Genomic DNA, 17,654 nt, shown 5'->3' on the forward strand with positions numbered 1-17,654 from the left:
TTCCCCTCTCCCTACTGTCCAGCCCCACCATGCCTCCCCAGGAGTGTGGGAGACAGTGGGGCAGCTCCCAGCCCAGCATAGTCACGGGCATGGGGACAACAGCCAGGATTCCCATAGGATGGATGGGGTCTAGCATGCATCCAGCTGGGCAGAAGTTTCCCAGCAGCCACCTTGCAAGTGTCTGGGATGTATGCAATGGGTCTCCACCTCCTGCCAGTCTGCAAACAGCTCATAGGACAGTTATTATGGGATGGCAGCAGAGCACCAGGGAGAAAGTCTCACTCAAGTAGGTCAGCAGCACCAAGGGCACCCCTCCATCCTTCTGTCACTCTTGAGGATGTTCTGGACAGCAGGAAGAGCAGGGTGCTGCATCCTGAAATACCCTATGCTGTCTCCAATCCACTTTTATTCACAATCAGAAAATAACTTACCATAGAATAACACAGACACACACAGCACAGTCCCGGGCACCTGCCGCTCTGGCCATGACGCTACCGCCCAAGCCAGCCCAGAGGTGAGAGGTGAGCCCCAGCCCGGGGAGCTGTGCCCCTTCTCCATCCTATGGGGTGCTCCAACCCCACCCTGCTCCGAGCACAACCTCGCATGTGGTTGGAGGAACTTGTGCACAGTGCTAATGTGTGTCCCCCCCACTTCCCTCCCACCCTGGGCTCCCCATGCCCCGCTGTGCACGACCCCATCCTGCTCCGAACCGCTGGGTGCCAGCGGGCAGTCCCCCACCCCCACGCCCACCCTGCGCCCCCCGAGCGGTGCTGGTGTCGGCGGTCTGTACAGCATGGCCGTGCGCTCCCCGGGGCCGGGAGCCTTGGTGCTCTCATGTGGGGCTGGGGGCAGCGGGCAGCCCCGCCCTTCCCAGGTGACGACAAAGTGCTGATTTTGGAGGGTGCTGAGCATGTCCTCTCCTGCTCCGTCGGAGCGGAGGGAAGCGGGTATCGCGGCTCCACCTCCCCCCCAGCGCCGATCCCCGTCTCCCTCCCCTGCCGCAGGGTTGTCCGTGCTTGTCCGTGGCACCCTGGGGTGGGCACCGATGTCCGCCGGGCTACTTGCAGACGCTGACCCACTCGGTGATGCGGCACTCCTCGCAGGCCACGAAGCAGCACCAGTGGAACTTGCAGTTGCAGCGCTCGCTGCGCGTCTGCCGCAGGATGTTGTGCCCGCGGCCGCAGCACAGGCTCTCGCAGTTGTCCATGCCCGGGCTGGTCTTGTTGCACAGACGCCCTTGGGTGCCCAAGGAGTCCAGGGCCGGCTCTCGCTCGCAGAAGTCGGGTGACTTCTCAAAGTAAACCAGCTCGCTGATGCCGGCCCGGCGGCGATGCCGAGCGTGGCCCGGCTCCAGCTGCCCGGCGTTCCGGTTGTGGGGCCGGATGAGGGTGGCCCCATAGAAGCGGTCCTTGAGCAGGGACCCCACCAGGCGGAACTCAGGCGTCACCTGCCAGCACGTCTTCAGCTGGCAGCTCCCTGAGGTACCGTGGCATTTGCACTTTCTCCTCATGTTGTCCATCACCACCTGGGCGGGGAAGGAAGGACAAAGGAGTTAGCATGAAGGAGATGCGTTTTGGGGACTGGAGAAGCCACAATGGAGCTCTGTGTGGGCTGGCACTACGGGAACATCAAGGGCTGTCATGAGTAGCCATCAAAGCTCTGGAACTGCAAAGCCAGCAAGGCTGCACCCTGTTGCTGTGCCCAGTGCAACTCATGTCCCACACCCTGTCCCTTCCCATCCTGGCAATACCAACTGGCTTTTATGTTTCAGCAAGGGATTGGCACCTAAAGGAGAGGGTGAGCTATTTGAGCACAGGGAGGAGAAGGAGCTTGGCTCCAGCAGCATCAACCTGATCCTGCACCCCAGTTAAAACCAGCATGGCTGCATCTGTGCAGCCATAATAGGACACCCCTCAAAGCAAGGGTCTCCCACGCACCTCACCAGTCACACTGCAAGTGGGGCAGGTGGGAGGGATGCTTTCCCCTTCTTTTTCCCTCCCCAGGGTCTTCATCCCATAAAGCTCCAATTCTGGGAGCCCTGGGAGAAGCTTTGCTTTTAGCTCTTGCCTGCTCTCCTTCAGCCAACCTGGCCACAGCACCAGGGGGCTGAGGCACTGCCTCTCACCACCACACAAATTCCAAGCAGGGATCACATCCCTGACTTACAGTCTGTAGAGGCTGCAGTGTGGCCAGAGCTATACATCCATGTCCTTCAAGGGCCGGGGTGCATGGGCTGGGATATGGCTGTAGTTTGGGCTAGCCCAAAAGCACAGCTCATGCAGGGGCCAGAGGCTAGTGTGGAGTTCCTTGGACTCCCTGGACAAGGCTGCCGAGCCCTAGGCTACATGCTGGGATCCCCTACATCCCCCATGCCTGTAAGGGATACTGCTGTGGCCAAGGCAGGAGAAACAGCTCATGCCCATCAATCTCCAGGGGCACAACATGACCATACATCCCCTCACAGCCTGTAAAGAGACAGTTTATAACATCCTCTGCTCTGTCCCAACAGGGATTCCCTGCTGGGTTGTGTGCCCCCATATCCATGTGCTCACACAGGCTTCAACAAGCTCCCTTCCCATGTGGACACCAAAACCTCACCAGGAGTTCAGCTGGGGCTTGCAGACTATAACAGGCTGATCCCCATACCCAGGGCCATGCTCCAGGGCTTGTGGGGGGATCCCAGGGGACACCTGTCCCTGTGGAAGGTGCTGTCCTACAATGCCAGTCCTGCCCAGCTACCTGGCTTCATGCCTGCCACATGTTGCCTATTCCTGCCCCCTCCCTGAGAGGGACACATGTGACAGGAGAGCCTTGTTTAGGTACTGGTGGGCAGTTTTTGTTCCTTGCTTTCTTGTTTTAGAGTAAATCTTCAAGTTGCTAAGCAGTTATGGTAATGAAGGCAGGTCAGGGAAACACACCTGGAGCTTGGGGCACATGGTGGAGAGGTCTGGGCTGGGCTGGAGTTTGGCTTTCATCCTGCTGAGAGTCCTGCTCCTGCTGGGAAGAGCCTCCACCTCACAGGCAATGAGCCACCTGGCCTCTCCACCATGTCCTGGGTGTGCCAGCCAGGAACACCAGCTGCTCACCACTGTTCTTGTCACTATCCTCGGGAACACACTGGCATTGGGACCCCATCCTTTCCCACATCCCCTCCCCGCTGGCTTGGCTGGACCAGGAAAAATCTGCATACAAGGCTGTGGCTAGCAGGCTCCCCATTGGGATGGAGGGGACAGTGGTGTGATAGCTGGACAGGGAGTCATCTGGGGCTACAGCTGGTCACAGCAGGAGCTGAAGAAAGTGTCAAGTGTGGCCATCTCCATCGCCCAAGGCATCACTGCTGAGTATCCTGAGCACCAACACCACAACACCCATCCATCCCTGACCAGCGATGGCGTGTTCTTTCCCTCCTGCACAGGCAGCACAGAGGGGACAAGACCTTACAGAGCTATGAGATGCAAGAAGGACCCATCTGAGTCTTGGCCCCATGCTTTTGTCATTGAATTTTCTCCATGCACCCTTACCCGTCCTTTCCCCGTCTCATAGACACCCAAGTTCGACACATGCCCGGACTCGCTGGTGCTTTCTTTCGTACATTCCCAGCTCCTCCCAGGCACGCTCATAAGAGCTTTATCGTAGGTCTTTGTTGTGAGGGTAATGGGTAGTTCCTGGCTTCCTTTCATCCTCTCTCGCTCTCTGATCTGGTGAGTTAGCAGGACCTGCAAAGTCTCTTTCACACTCCTGCTGCTCTTTGCTGGGGAGCTTGCTGCCTCTCAGGGATGCAGAACACCCACCTCAGTCTTGAGCTGGACCAAGCAGTGATTATCCCAGGGCTCCCTATTCCTCGGGACCAAGGTCACCACTGCCACTATCAGAGGATGCTGCACATCCCTTGCAGCTGCAATGCCCTGCCCAGCTTCATAGCTGGACGTGAAAAGGAAAAATCAGTGTGTTTCTGCCTGGTTTCGAACCAGGGACCTTCCGCGTGTCAGGCGAACGTGATAACCACTACACTACAGAAACCCACATCTGATGGCACCTGGATGCCACCATTCATGGAATTGTCATCTCCCTCCAGCATTGCAGGGTCTGAGCTGGGAGACAGGCTTACCCACACGCACAGCACCCCTGGGATACACAGGAACCACAGAGAGGATGCTCAGAATCAGTGAGATGCTGGAGAACTCTGGGTGCTGCAGCTACTTGGTGCAACGGAGAGGGATGGTGAATGGCAGGGCACGGCACGAGGCTTCCATGTCCACATCACTGCTCACTAAAGAGGTTCAAGCCTCAGGACTTGGAGGGGAGGACCTGTGCAATCAGCACAGCCATTCCTTCCCTGGGAAATCCCAGGAGATTGTTGCTTATTACAGCAGGAACATTGCTCCTAGTAGTAAGTGGGGCTTGGGTGGGACCTACAGCATTGCTAAAAGAGCAGGTGGGGAGTTGGAGAACCCATCCCCAGTGGGGCAGCCAGGACCAGCCCTGGCAATAAGCACTGCACCAACAGACACAGACCAGGTCCAGCATCTTCTTGCACCCACAGCCATCAGACATGGGCTGACACCCTCATCTCAGCAAGATCCCTCAGCTGGGCAGCCTGTCCAGGCACTGCTTCCCCACCTGCACAGGTACCATTCCCTCCTTGATTCCTTTAGTCTTCTTCTGCCTCTTCTTCTAGCTCCGAGGCTTCTTTCATCACTCCAGATCTTGTCTCTGAAGCCACCAAGAGCTGACATTGCCAGTCCCATGCCTGCCTGCCCTCAGGGACAAGCAGACCCCAGGCATTTTCACTGTTACTGGATCCCACAGGAAATGTTTTGTGACATCCTGCCAGAGCAAATATTCCTCTCTCACATTCCCTTCCTTCTGCAGGCTGTGAGGTTTCCCTTGGGAAACAGGGAACAGGGACCACAGGTTTCTGAGCACTGCCAGGAGTCCCAGAAATCTGGAGCATGGAGAGATGCAGGGGAATCAGGATGAGCCCTGCAGTCAGAACCGGTATGGGGGTCTTGTCCAGACTGGGCCAGAGCAGCCTGCAGAGGATTTAGCTTCCTAACACTGAGTAAGCTTTCACCACACACAAGCAAACAAAGCAAAACAAATCAAAAGCTTTGGTATTCCCCAGGCATTTAAAGCTTGGACAAACTGGGGTGGCTTTTCCAGGGTGGTAAAGCACAGGTCCAGCATCAGGAGAAGCCACACATTAAGGTCCTGCTCTGCAGCACCCTCACCTCACAGGTGGCTTCAGACATGCTCAAAGCCAGAGGCATATCCAAGTGTCTGAGCCATCCCAAGGAAATATTCCCTGTGGAATTCTGACCTTTAATTATTTATTCCTACAGCCACTACACATCCCTTGGCACTGCCCTGGCAGCATGTGGCTGGGGTCCTGGAGACGTGTCCTGTTGGATTCAATAGCTGTGATCTCTCAGGCACCTGCTGTGAGCAAAAGCAGGCAGGGAAATACAGCCCCTCCTGCCTGAATGATTCTTGTCTCCAATGTCAGGCTGCTTTTAAACCTCAGCTTCCAGACAGAGTGAGCTACTAATTAGTACCTTTAATGAGACCCGACATCATAAGAATGGAGGGGAAGCTGTCCTGCTTGCCTGGACAGGCTCCAGCACACTGCTAGAGAGAGGGGACACAGCTGTGGGCTGTCACCTCTGCTCCCAAGGGCATGCTGTATTTCCCAGCTGTTACGGGTGCCCAGTGCCTAACTCAATCTCATTCACATCTGTCTCCTCCTCCACTGGCTCCCTTTCTGGAAGCAGAGACATAGCTGGGTGCTGCAGAATCTGTGCTGTATCCCCATGGTGCCAGTGACTTTCTCCTCCCTGTCGTTAGCTTCCCACTGCAGCTCCCCAACACCAATTCACACAGTTCCTGAGAGGCAGGAGCCAGAATCATTGCTGTGCCACCCCAGTAGTACCACTGCAGCACAGACAGGTGACAGTGGCCTGGGACAGCATTCCTTGGCAAGGCCACAGCAGCAATGCTCAGAGGTATTGCTCCCAGCAGGTGTTTGACCAGCATATCCTTGCAGCCCAGTCCTGCTACGGGCATCACCACCTTTGTTCTGGGCAGGACTGGGGAAAGGTGGTGCATTTGGGGCAATCCCAGACTCACAAATGGCTCCACAGAAGCCAGCGTGAGTCCCTTGCAGCCTTCCCACACATGTCCTGGGGATCCCGTTCCCACCATCATCTCCCCACAACTGTCACCAGCGCCCCACTCACCTGCCGGCCCACGCGGTTGTTGTGCAGCCGCATCCGGGAGTGGATATCCCTGTAGGTTTCCCGGGAATCGAGGAAATCCTTGGAAAACTTCTCTCCATAGTCCACATCGGGGCTGCACCCTCCCCATTCCCAGGAGTCCTGGAGGCCAGGGGTCTCTGCTGGCATGTGCTCCATGTGCACCCCGTGCACCATGCCTTTGCCGCGGTTCATGGCTTCCAGCTGGAGACGATGCAGCTTGCGCCGGAAAGCCTCCTCATCGCCACGGCGCTTCTGGTCGCAGCCACAGGCCTGCAGCTTCCCAAGAGCGCAGGCGTTGGACACGGCGTGCACCACGCCGGCAGCCGCTATAGCGTACGCAAAGGCGCTCTCCCGAAAGCCTGCAAGGAAGGACAGAGTGGGGCTCAGGCTGGGTGGTGTGACCCCCGTGAGGGGCTGGATGAGTTCATCATCACACTGGGGTGTAGGGAGTTGGAGGTTCAGCTTGTGTCTTGCTTTTCCCCAATGCTCCAGCTCCCACATAGGCCACGAGTGAATCCCCACTCTGTTCTCCAGCCCCCACCAGGACACACTGCAGCCCTGCCCTAGCTGGGACCCCAGCTTCCACCATCACCCTGCTCTCACATTACTCCAGGAGATGCCACCACGGCACTGCTCAGGCATCTGCATCATGGCTCTGGTGGGAAAGGCAATCCTTCTCCCCTCCCCACTCAGCGTTTCCTACTATACTAAATATAACACTGGCTTAGAGATATTTCTGCTGAAGAATGGGCCACTTTTGCTTATTCACAGGGTGCAGATTAGGCAGCAAAAAGAGCAGGTTGCACTGCCTGTCCAGCCCCATTCATCTGCCCATATTCCTTCCCACTCTGAACTCTGCCAGGTCCCACATGAAGCTCTAAATGTGATACCACGCTGGAAAAAACTGCGCATCCCTAGTCAGCGAGAGAATGCCGTGACCACAGCGTGCACTGCCAGAGCCGGCAGCTGGTTGTCATTAAACACTAGGGAGTGAGGACATCCACAAGTGTCATTAGCTGGGGACAGGGCAGATGGGGACAGGGACAGGTCTCGCAGAAAGGGTTCCATGGGGCTCCATGTGGCTGTGTGCAGGAGGTGCCTGAGAATCTCTTGGCTTCACTGAAGCCAGGTGAAGACCCTCTCCTCCGTGGGAGTTTCTGTTTTATTTGAAATGCTAAGTAATATTTTTGTTTGCAGTTCCCAGGTCAGGCAGGGAGCCTGCGGTGCCCTTTGCTTTGGTGCACAGTGACTGGCCCCAGCATGAGGCAAGGATGGAGGGAGAGGCAGATTTTGTGCCGTGGCGTCACATGTGAATAAATAAATAGCTGGAGTTCCCAGCCTCTCTCTCTGTTGGACATGAGCAATTTGATTGGCCCTGGCTTTGACGCAGCTGAACAGACAACAGGTTTTGGGATATTTTCTTTACCAGGTCCATGCCATGGGGGTCTTGGGTGAGCACCCCAATGCTCTGCCAGCTCCCTGCCTGTGCCACAGAGTCAGGAGAGGTGAGAGTGCAACCACTGCTGTCGCCCGTCCTTGGCAGTGCTCTCCATCACGCACGTCTCCTCCGCGGTTCGCTGCCGCCCGCTGAGCAAACGCTATGATCTTATTAAAGGAAAATGAAATGCAGCCCGGAAACCTGCATTTAAAGTCATGCTGCTCTTTTGTGTGTTAATTTGACACTGGTGCATTTAAAAAATTAACGAGGCGCTGCTTAAAAGCCAGCAGGAGCCTCTCCCAGCTTCCCCTTGGTGTGGGACAAGCTTGCTCTCAGCCTGCCTCTTTCCATGCACAAGTTGAACAACATTTTTCAGCGGGCAGGTAATGGGGCTGCTGGTGCGTACACTGTGCTGTGCAGCCTCCCCAGGGAGAGTGCTGGCAGGCAGTGCCTACAACACACCCACAGCGCTGCTGGAGCATGAAGGCCCACATCTGGGGAACTTCAGTCCCCAGGTGAGCAACGGAGGATGGAGAACCTGCACAGAAAGGTCTCCTGGATTCCCAAATCCTCCCTACGTCGGTTCTCTGATCCCACTATCTGGGCCAGCTTCAGCCCTTCGTATACCAAACCTGGGCACAGCCCAATTTGTCACTGCCACTCTGCTGGGTATCCTCAGCTTCTGGCACAGCCAGCACCTGAGGACAGGGGCAGCAAACCCTTCATTCAGCACAACTCCCTCCTCTCAGCCCTGCCTCTTTCTCGCACATTTCTCCAGCCTAAAAAAATAATTTCTGGTGTGGCATCTCCTTAAAATCCCTGCTGGAGCCCAGACAAAAGCTCTACCCCACCCAGTCCGTCTAGCAAGCCCATGTTCTTACAGGTAAAGAGGTCAGGTTGATTGGACACCCGCCATGGCTGGAAACCCATGGGTTAAAGCCCCAGTCCTTCTTCCTCTAGTGCTATCCAAGCACATGTGAGCTGATGGATGAGGTATGGGTCCTTGTCCCTGGAGCTGCCATTCCCCAGGCTGTGGGCAGGGGACAGACTGGTCCCCAGGACATGACATCACAGCATTCAGGAAGCCTTGTTCCCATCTCATCATGGTCCTTTCCCTGCTCAGTATCACTCTGCCTGGCCCCACCATTCTTCCCTGCCTTCTCCCCTTCTTCCCCCACCTGCTCTCAGGGGGAGCTGTGAGCAAAGGGGAGGAGGGGGTCAGGGCAGCCCTGGGATCACAGCAGCCATGCCAGTATGGTTCTGCTAGGAGTTCAGTTTACATTCCTTGCTCTACTCCAGCCACGCCAGAGACAGAGGACTGAAGCAAAGCAACGAGCAACATGGCTGCAGGCAACAACCACCTGCCTTGTGGGCTCAGCAAGGGTGGAAGCTTCCAGGAGCCACAGCTGAGAGTGGCATGTGGTGGCCAGCCCTGAGCCCTTTGGAGGGAGGCTCTCCAGCAACCCCAGCCACCTGAGACCTCAGCAGTGATTTTTGAGCCACCTTATCCCCCCAGAGACCACAGAAGAGGTGTAGCTGTGGAAGGTTTAAGAAGTATTGCATCCTCCAGGGAAGAGGGAATGGAGAACACAATCCTGACATCACCACCGGCATCCAGTCTGCTGTGTACTCAAAGACCATGCTAGGCAAAGAGGACAGGTTTCTCTTCCCCAGGTCAAATCCCAAAGCAGCTTTCTTATCAGGGAAAGTTTTCCCTGTCAAGATGTCCCTACGAGGTGGGGGGTCATTTAGAAAGACCTCAAGTCCCAGCAGCCCTGGCTCCACCACGGATGCTGCAGTTCCTCCGTCTTTCAAGCAGATGAGCAATGAAGGCTACAGGGTTGGCTTAGGGACAGCTCCAGGCTCTACAGTCTGCAGACCAGGGAGAGCTGGAGTGATGGCCTTCGTCCCACAGCTGACCATCACATCCAGACAGCAATTCTTTCCCAGCACCTATCACTGCAATGCCTGGGTGGCATTTAGGGAGCCAGTGGGACAGCTTCATGTAGGCCCACCCTAGGGTACCCCAGGGATGCTCAGCTGCCCCCTTCATGGCAATACCCCCCAGGAGCAGGGTGTATCTGCCAGGAGCTGTGGGCACATCGCTCCAGCCCTGATAAAAGGCAGAGGAGAACTTCTCCCACCACCTCCTGCGAGGCCTGCCGAGACGGCCAGTCCCGACATGCTGCCTCTCCCCCAGCCCCGCTCCCTCCCCTCCCCTCCCCTCTCCCTAATTAAACTGCAGGTGAACCTGCCAGGGTCTGGCCCAGCACCAGGCACTAAATGCCTCCCTGCAGATCCCAACTTGCCTCCCTGCACCTTCTTGAGCATGCCAGGGACAGCCCGCAGCCTTCGCTGCTTGTCCGCCCACGGCACCATGAGAGAGCAGCCCTTGCTGCTGTGCAGGCTGCAGGGAGCCGAGCTCAGCCCCAATCGCCAGGAATCCTGCCTGGCCCCAGGGTCCCACTTGCGCCGTCAGTGGGGAGAAGGTCCAGGGAATGGGGAACCCACAGGGATGAAGCCAAGCATCCACAGCACCCGCACGTCCTTGAGGGCCAGGTGGGCAAAGCCCTTGGTTTGCCTGGGGGTACACAAAACCCTGCCAGCAGCCCAGCTGCAGGTGCGCCAGGCCAGGCGCTGCGGTCTGCGGGCACCGGGGCTTGGCTGGGGCTCTGCAGAGCTGGGTTCCAGGGTCCTGAGCTTGGCAGCATCTCCCTGGATAGCTGTAACAGCACCTGCCTCCCTCAGCACACAGCAAAGCTTCCCCAAGCTCCGTTTCACAGCTGGCTGGGCCCCAGCACCTGGTGTTTCCATCCTTGCAGGGAGTTCCCCACTCCCTGCTGGGAGAAATCAAGATCTGGACATGGCCATCCAGGCCCCTTGTCACCAGTGAGCCCTTCCAGGGAGGACATGGGGCAAGCAGCCTCTCCAAAGGCTGCAGGAACCAAGAGATACTGCACTCCAGAGACATGTCCTCTCCAACCATGAGCCTTTGAAGGCCTTCAAGGACATCCAGCCCCTCCATGGGGGTCCTAATTTATTCAGAGCTTCATGTAGACAGGGTTGGGGTTAGGATGAGGAAAGGGGAATAGTCAGTCCCACAGCACACCTCAAACAGCCCCTGGCCATCAGCCAGACAGTCCCAGCCCTGATGGCACCCTGGGTGCACACATACTGGACAAGGACCAAGACTCAGTGACCCACCACCACCTGCAGCTTGGTTTTTGTCAGGCAATCAGGCTTGGGTCAGCCCAGACAAGCCACACAGTGCCTGGCAACCCACAGATGCTGTAGTGGGACAATATACCAGGACTACAGGCCATCCTCTCCACTGAGGTGGACACAATCGTGCTGCTCAGCCTTGAAGCAGGAGCAGGGGACCTATTTCCACTGCTGGTGTAGATGCAGCCACCTGCCTCCACCTCACTGCTCCATTCCCCCACATCTCCTGAGGCCAGGAGAGGATGTCTCTGTCAGCCAGGTGAGCACATGGAGGGCGAAGGAGATATAGCAGAGAAGGATGGGACCAGGAACAGCACTGGAGAGTCCTGGAAGAAATGACAGTGCCAGAAAATGGCCAGGAAGGTGGTGAGTACATAGGCAGCCAGCTGGGGAGCCAGGGAAGACTGGAGGAGGATTTGCAATAGCACTGTTGAGCCTGGCTTAACATGGAGGGGACATAAGCCAAGGAGGATGGGGGGGTGCAGGTGGCACTGGAGATTCAACAGAGGGTACAAAGAACATCCCATGCCTCAAGGATGCAGCATCAGAAGACCAGACCTGAAAAACCTACAGACCATAATGGTGTCTCAAAAAATCCCAACAGCTCTGTGAAAGCAGGGATGGCAAACTTCTGGGCACCCCCGTGGCCCTCCACTAACCTGCTGTTATGCCTCAGACACCGTTTCCCATGCCCCAGGGATGGCAGAATCTCCCAGGTCTGTGCTCTGCCCAGGATGCTGTCAGCATCCCTGTCTCCAGCTATGCTGCCCTGAAGCCACCCCAGACTCCCAGCCCTGTCCGATTTGAAGCCTCTTCTTCCTGTCTCCCCAGGACACTCAAACTTCTGGGATCAGCTCAGCAGGATGAGGACATGGGCACGCATTTGCCATTGTCCTCTTGCCTGTGTCCAGGGGATGAGGTCCCTGGCTCCACTGAGTGCCTGGATAGTGGGAAGAGTGCGGGATAGGCACCATGGGACAGATTGGAACAGTGTTGCCTCCTGTCCAGCTCATGCCCACACGGGAGAAGATGTGAGAGATGCAGGAGGACAGGACAGAGCTGGGGAGTGGAGCCAAGCAGGGAGAGCGGGAGGGAGAAGCCAGCTACAAATAATTTAAAGTGAGATTCACGCACGGCTGAACTGATGGCAGAAGAAGTGGGAAAAGGAATGAAAGATTAAAGGGGTCTGTCACTTTGGGTTACAAACAATGATCCTACAAGAACGTTGCATTCCCAGGCATGGCAAGGATGGGGCAGAGCACAGAGCAGAGACCTGGTCCCTGGAGGTCAGACACATTAAAGTCTGCGGCACGGAGCCTGCACCCCTCGCTTGTACCACTCGCCTCTCCTCCAGCACTGGGCTGCTGAGATGCATCCCCTCTCTGATGGCTGTGCCTGTAACAGCTGGAAGGCAAAGCTCAGAGCTCCAGCACTGTTACTGAGGGACATGAGTGAGTTCAAAGTGGGCCAGGGCTCCAGCCTTAAGGTTTGCTCCATGCCAGAAAGGCTCCAAGCTTGGAGATATGCTTGAGTGCTTGGGGCTCATCCTGCAACCTCTGCTGCCAAAACAGGAGGGCCATGAGATGTCTGCCTGCTCTAATGCTCCAGCCCTACCTCCATCCTGCCCTGCTGCTGGATGTTGTGTCTCCATCCCAGAGAATGGGATCCCACCAATGCTGAGAGCCTGGGCTGAGCCATATGCAGCAGCTCAAGATGGGGGCTGGAGTCCAGGGTCTGTGGGAGTCTCCACACCCATCGGTCTCAGCCCTGGCAGCAGGAAGGGCTGCAGGAGCATGAGACAGAAGTGAGGTGCAAGTCACTGGGGCCACCAGCAGACAAGGTGGGCTGAGGGAGGGATGCAGGTCAATGCTCTCTGCTGCTGGTGCTTCTTACCCAGCCTGGTGGGACCTGGAGCAAGGAAGTTTGTCTGGGTGTGTGAGCAACTTGAGTGTTGAGTGAGCAAGTCAGTGTCTCCTGATGCCTGAGGAGACTAGAAGTGAATCGCATTCCTCAGAGGACCTGGAAATACCTCGATGCTTATCAGGGCTGACAGTCCCCACCCTTCCTGCCAGGCCCTAACCTGGGCACTGCTCACAGCAGGAAGAGATGCTGCCCTTCTCCAGGCACTAAGGTCCGGGGAGGGACCAGGGCTGCTCCACAGCAGGACCACAGCCCTGCTGCCACACATGCTCCGAGGTAGCATTCCATCCAGTGAGGCTGTCCAGGCTGCCCTGGACATGAGGGATCTCTGAACACCAAAATGCTTCTGTGATCTCCTCTCCAGCCTTCTCCCTGCTTGCTACAGCTGCCTGTGGGCTCCTGCCACCACATCCCCTCAATGACATGTAAGCCTCAAGCTGCCAACCTCTCCTCTTTGAGACTCTCCTCATAGTCCCAGGGAAAGAAGATATAGGACGTGGAAGGCTGTTTGAAGAAGAGTGGATGGCTGCAACTCTCTGCTGGGCATCAGGCTGAGAGGCTCACAAAGAGGGTATGTGAACAGTTTCTTAGGTAGTTTTCTCCTTTCTTGGGAGCTGGAGGAGTGGTATGTGTGCAGGGCACCTGGCCTGCCCTCAGCACCCTGACTGCCAGACACTGGCACCATATTGTCCTCCTGACCATGGTCTATGACAATGGGCACTTAGAAATATCCTGAGGCACAGGCTTCAAGAAAGGATACTCAGGTGAAAAGATACATTCAGCTCCACTAGAAGATCCCATCAGGTCACAACTGTAACCTGCACCATGCAGGCCAGCCCCAGAACCTGCCCCTGGGGGACAGAGTATCAGCCAGGGAGGCTCTGATGCAGAGCCAGACATGACTGCGAGGCAGATGAGATCCTCGCACCAGGATCCTTGGCAGAATGTGGAGAGCTGGGAGAGTTCTCTCATCAGTGCAGCTTTGGGCTCTGTGGGCAGGTGAGCTCTCTGCAGGGCTCTGTGAGCTCCCAGGACAGCCTGTATCCCTGTCCCCTCTGCCATCACGCTTTAGGGTCCCACAAAACAGAGAGCCCTTAGCTCTCTGCACTGGAAAGTGAAGATAAGGGCAAAACACCAGGGTGACAGGCTCATAGAGCTACGTCCCACTGGTTAAGGGCATTTCAGCTCATCACAACACACTAAAACACCATCCCCAGAGCAGGACTGAGCCAAGATGCTCAGCTGTACCCACCAAACCAAATCCCAGAGCATGGCATCCACCTTCAGACCCACCAACTATGCTGCACACCCCTGGCACTGCTCCAAACACCAGCCTACGCCACACAGGGAGAAGATGCCAGAAAGCAGGAGGGCCTGAAAAAAGCCTTTGAAGCAGCTGGAGTTGGTCAGGAAGGAACAGCTCAGGACAAGGGCCAGTGCAGGTACAAAGTGCATGGAGCAGCTTTGCCATAGTGCAGTGCTCCTTCATCTGGCAGACTAACATTTCTCTGCCTTCATCCATGGGGATGCTGAAGAGCTCGCCTCATCCCCTGGGCCAGGGAAGAGCTGTGCAGGGGCACAGGGGGAACCCAGGAGGGCTCCAGAGAGCCAGTGCTGGATAGTGGGACAGGAGGGGAACCATCCAACCCTTACCTCTGCTGAAGATGATGCTCTCATATGGAATCTTGTTCTTGGTCTCAAGGCTGGAGCAATTCCAGCGCTGGTCCCGGAACTGGTGCTGGCACTCATGGATGGCAATCTGGATGCCCTGGATGGCCGAGGCGGTGACGTCAGGGTGGCGCACACACACCTCCAGCTGCCGCCGCGTCAGCCCCGGCAGGGTCAGGCACACCGTGTTGGCATTCAACACTGGCTCTGATGGCAGCTTCAGGCCCAGGATCTCATTGGAGCAGGAGCTGGGAGGGAAAAGGACACCCTTGAGCTCAGAGCAAGCAATGTCAGCCACTTGGTTTTCCATTTGGGAAAGGGGAAAAGTCTGTGGGGGACACACATACGGGGAGGGGAGATGCTCCTCAATCCACACTGCGCCCATTGCCTACAGGGAAGGCTGGAAAAACCCTGTGCTCAACGGCAGCTTACCCAGGCAGAGATACCCAAGCAGCACTGGGGCTGCAGTCCCCTCCAGCAACGTAAGTACAGTACAGACACCCTGGCAGCCTTTGCCCAGCAGCAGTCAAATCTGGCCATCCTGCCTCTGGAGCCCAGCATCTCCCAGGACTGCACTCTCTCTCTGTGTGCTCCCCCAGGGATCTCCCACACTGGCCATGCACTGCAGATTCTCAGCACTCATTGCCCCAGCTTACCTTCCACAGAAAGCTTCCCCCTGAGAGAACTGAGTGACCCTGGAGCAGAAGGTTCATTCCAGGTCTGCCTCCACCCCTGATGTTGGCTGATCCCCTCCCTGCATCTCCTGTATCCCCCAACACTGCTGGTCCTTGCAAGGGAGGTAAAGGGAGTCATCAGCCTTTTCAGCTCAGCTGTGAAATATGGAGCCAAGCACTGTGCCAAATATTCTCAAGCTCCCAGCAACAATCCCAAGTCCACTGTCACATCCTAACCTCACTGAAGCAGATGCACGTGGCCACAGAAGCACAGAGAGCAGCAAATGGATGGGTGCTAGGAGAGGCACATGGTCCATGGCAGGGCTACAAATAGAGATGTTCCCTGGGGAAATGGGGAAGTAGATGGAGTGTGTGGAGATGGAATATGGGATGTGGGATGCGGGGAGACAAAGCACATCCAGAAAGAGATGCCTGGAGCTAATACAGTGGTACACATGACAGACAAATCTGAAGAGGGAGACAGTAGGAAGTGTTTGCCCAACTCCAGGGAATGGCTTGAAGGACTCTGGGATAAGCAGTGTCCAAGTGGAAGACCCACAAAGCAAGCAGCAGACAATGGGACACCCGGCAACATACAGCATCTTGCAGCATGGTCCACTAGGAGCTCAGCGCCACCCTACTGCTTGTTCAGGAGACCTTGGTCCCTGCTGAGAGCTCTCCCCAGGAAGGTCTCTCCCTGTTCCCTGGGACAAGCAAGAGCTGGGTCCCTGGGAGAAGAGAGGAGCTCAAAGCCCTTTGAACTTTGATTACAGAAACAAGACTTGGAGGAGGATGCTGGAGGAAGGACTGCAGCTGCCAGGTCCTGGGGAGAAGGGTTACTCCCCCTCTGTTCCCTCAAGCCCTGCAAGCCTGGTGCAGGTACATGGACAGAAGCAGCTGTCAGGGGATGAGTTCCCCAGCTCAGAGCTCACCCAGCTCTGGAGGGAGGGTTCAGCCCCAGTGTCCCTGCTGAATTACAGCTTGCTCAGGGGACAGGGAGAACGGTCAGGATCAGGCTGCTGCTTTCTCCAGCTTCCCAAGGGTGTTTATACCCATCCCACCACTTTCATGGGTGGTATATGAATATGCCCCAGTGCATATCCACAGTGACTCCAATAGGGAGAGTAAAGGTGGAGCAGAGAAGAGAGACAAAGGGAGTGCATCTCTCCAAAACCCCTACACAGGAGAGAAAACCTTCTTCCCGGCTTCCTGCACTCATTTCCACTATCAAGCAAGCCCTGGCTGACAAAAGATGCAGAGCAGGACACAGCTACCACCATCTCCAACCACAGGAGTTCCTGCCCTGAGCACCACAACGACTTTGTTCCCTGTGTGTCCTGAGCCTGACACAGCGTCTGCCATCTTTTCCCAGGGCATCCCGGGATGGGGGTGATGTTAGAGCCTTTCTCCCGATTGCACTGCAGGGAAACTGAGGCAAAGGCTCCGGAGAGTAGAGGGACGGTCCTTCTTGCTCCACCCAGGGCTCAGGAGGGCCAGGGACCGACAAGAAGCTGTCACTGTCACACTTCTTAGGAAGGATACAGCGCTCTCCCCAGCTCTCTTCCCCCTTTAAATCTGGATTTAAACTTGATTTCACGGTGACAGGCCCCCAGGTCACAGGCTGCAGCGGCTGCTGCTTTAATTAATACAAGTCCCAACGTTAACAAATTATATTTAAAGGGGCTGGAGGGAGGGGGAAGGGCGGGGGACACCCCCCCCATACACACACACACACTCATACCAGCACCAGGATTAACCCCTGGCTGCCTGCAGCGCACAAGTTTGAGAGCGGGCAGAGGGAAGGCGAAGGCGGACAGGGATGGTGAATTTGGGGGTTCGGTTTCTGGAAAGCAGGTGGCCCCCTCTTACCCCTCTAGTATTTAGGACAGGTGGAGCCAGGGAAGGGACGCAGGGGGATCCAGTAGGCACCGACCCCCACAACAGTGACATCCCAGCCGGCATTCCCCCGTCCTCCGCGGGCAAACTGAGGCAGTCGGGGCGGGCACTAGAGCGTCTCCGGCCGGGGAGGAAGGGGGACAGCTTCTTGGAGCTGGAGAAATTGGGCATCCCACCAGCGTTCCGTCGGGACGAGGGAAGGCGGAGGGGAGCAGCAGCCCTGACAGCCCCTTGCACGGGGGGCCGCAACCGTGCGGGGCCGGGCTGGGGCGGCGGGACCCCTCCAGGAGCCCCCTGGGCACACCGCCCCCGGCGCGGAGCAGGGCGCGGCGCTTCCCCGGCGCCCTCCCCGCGGGGCCGGGGCTCTCAGCGGCGGGGCTGGGGATGGAGGGGCGCAGCTCCTACCTGGGTACCCAGAGGCTGAGCAGCAGCGAGCAGAGTCCGTGGGCCAGGGCCGGGCGCATCTTCGCTGGGGCAGCGGCTGTGCGGGCTGCGGGCGGGCGGGCGCCTTTGGGGCAGGGGCGGCGGGGCTCGGCGCTGCTCTCTGCCCGCTTTGTTTGTTGTGGGTTGTTTGCTTGTTTG

General features: G+C 57.0%; 1 protein-coding gene and 1 non-coding gene across 2 annotated transcripts; both read right to left on the reverse strand.

Moving 5' to 3' along the window:
- Positions 1-381: 381 nt before the first annotated feature.
- WNT10A (Wnt family member 10A) lies at positions 382-17,630 on the reverse strand. The gene is made up of 4 exons (XM_086897847.1): positions 17,478-17,630; positions 14,488-14,750; positions 6,237-6,613; positions 382-1,525 (listed from the first exon to the last, which is right to left on the reverse strand). The coding sequence occupies exons 1-4, from the start codon at positions 17,534-17,536 to the stop codon at positions 1,058-1,060; spliced, it is 1,167 nt and encodes a 388-aa protein (XP_086753973.1). The 5' UTR covers positions 17,537-17,630; the 3' UTR covers positions 382-1,057.
- TRNAV-GAC (transfer RNA valine (anticodon GAC)) lies at positions 3,948-4,020 on the reverse strand. Its single transcript has one exon. It is a non-coding gene; the product is annotated as a tRNA-Val (tRNA).
- Positions 17,631-17,654: the final 24 nt, after the last annotated feature.

The sequence above is a fragment of the Cyanistes caeruleus genome, chromosome 7 (assembly GCF_971803275.1).
Source record: "Cyanistes caeruleus chromosome 7, bCyaCae1.hap1.1, whole genome shotgun sequence".
NCBI classification, from domain to species: domain Eukaryota; kingdom Metazoa; phylum Chordata; class Aves; order Passeriformes; family Paridae; genus Cyanistes; species Cyanistes caeruleus.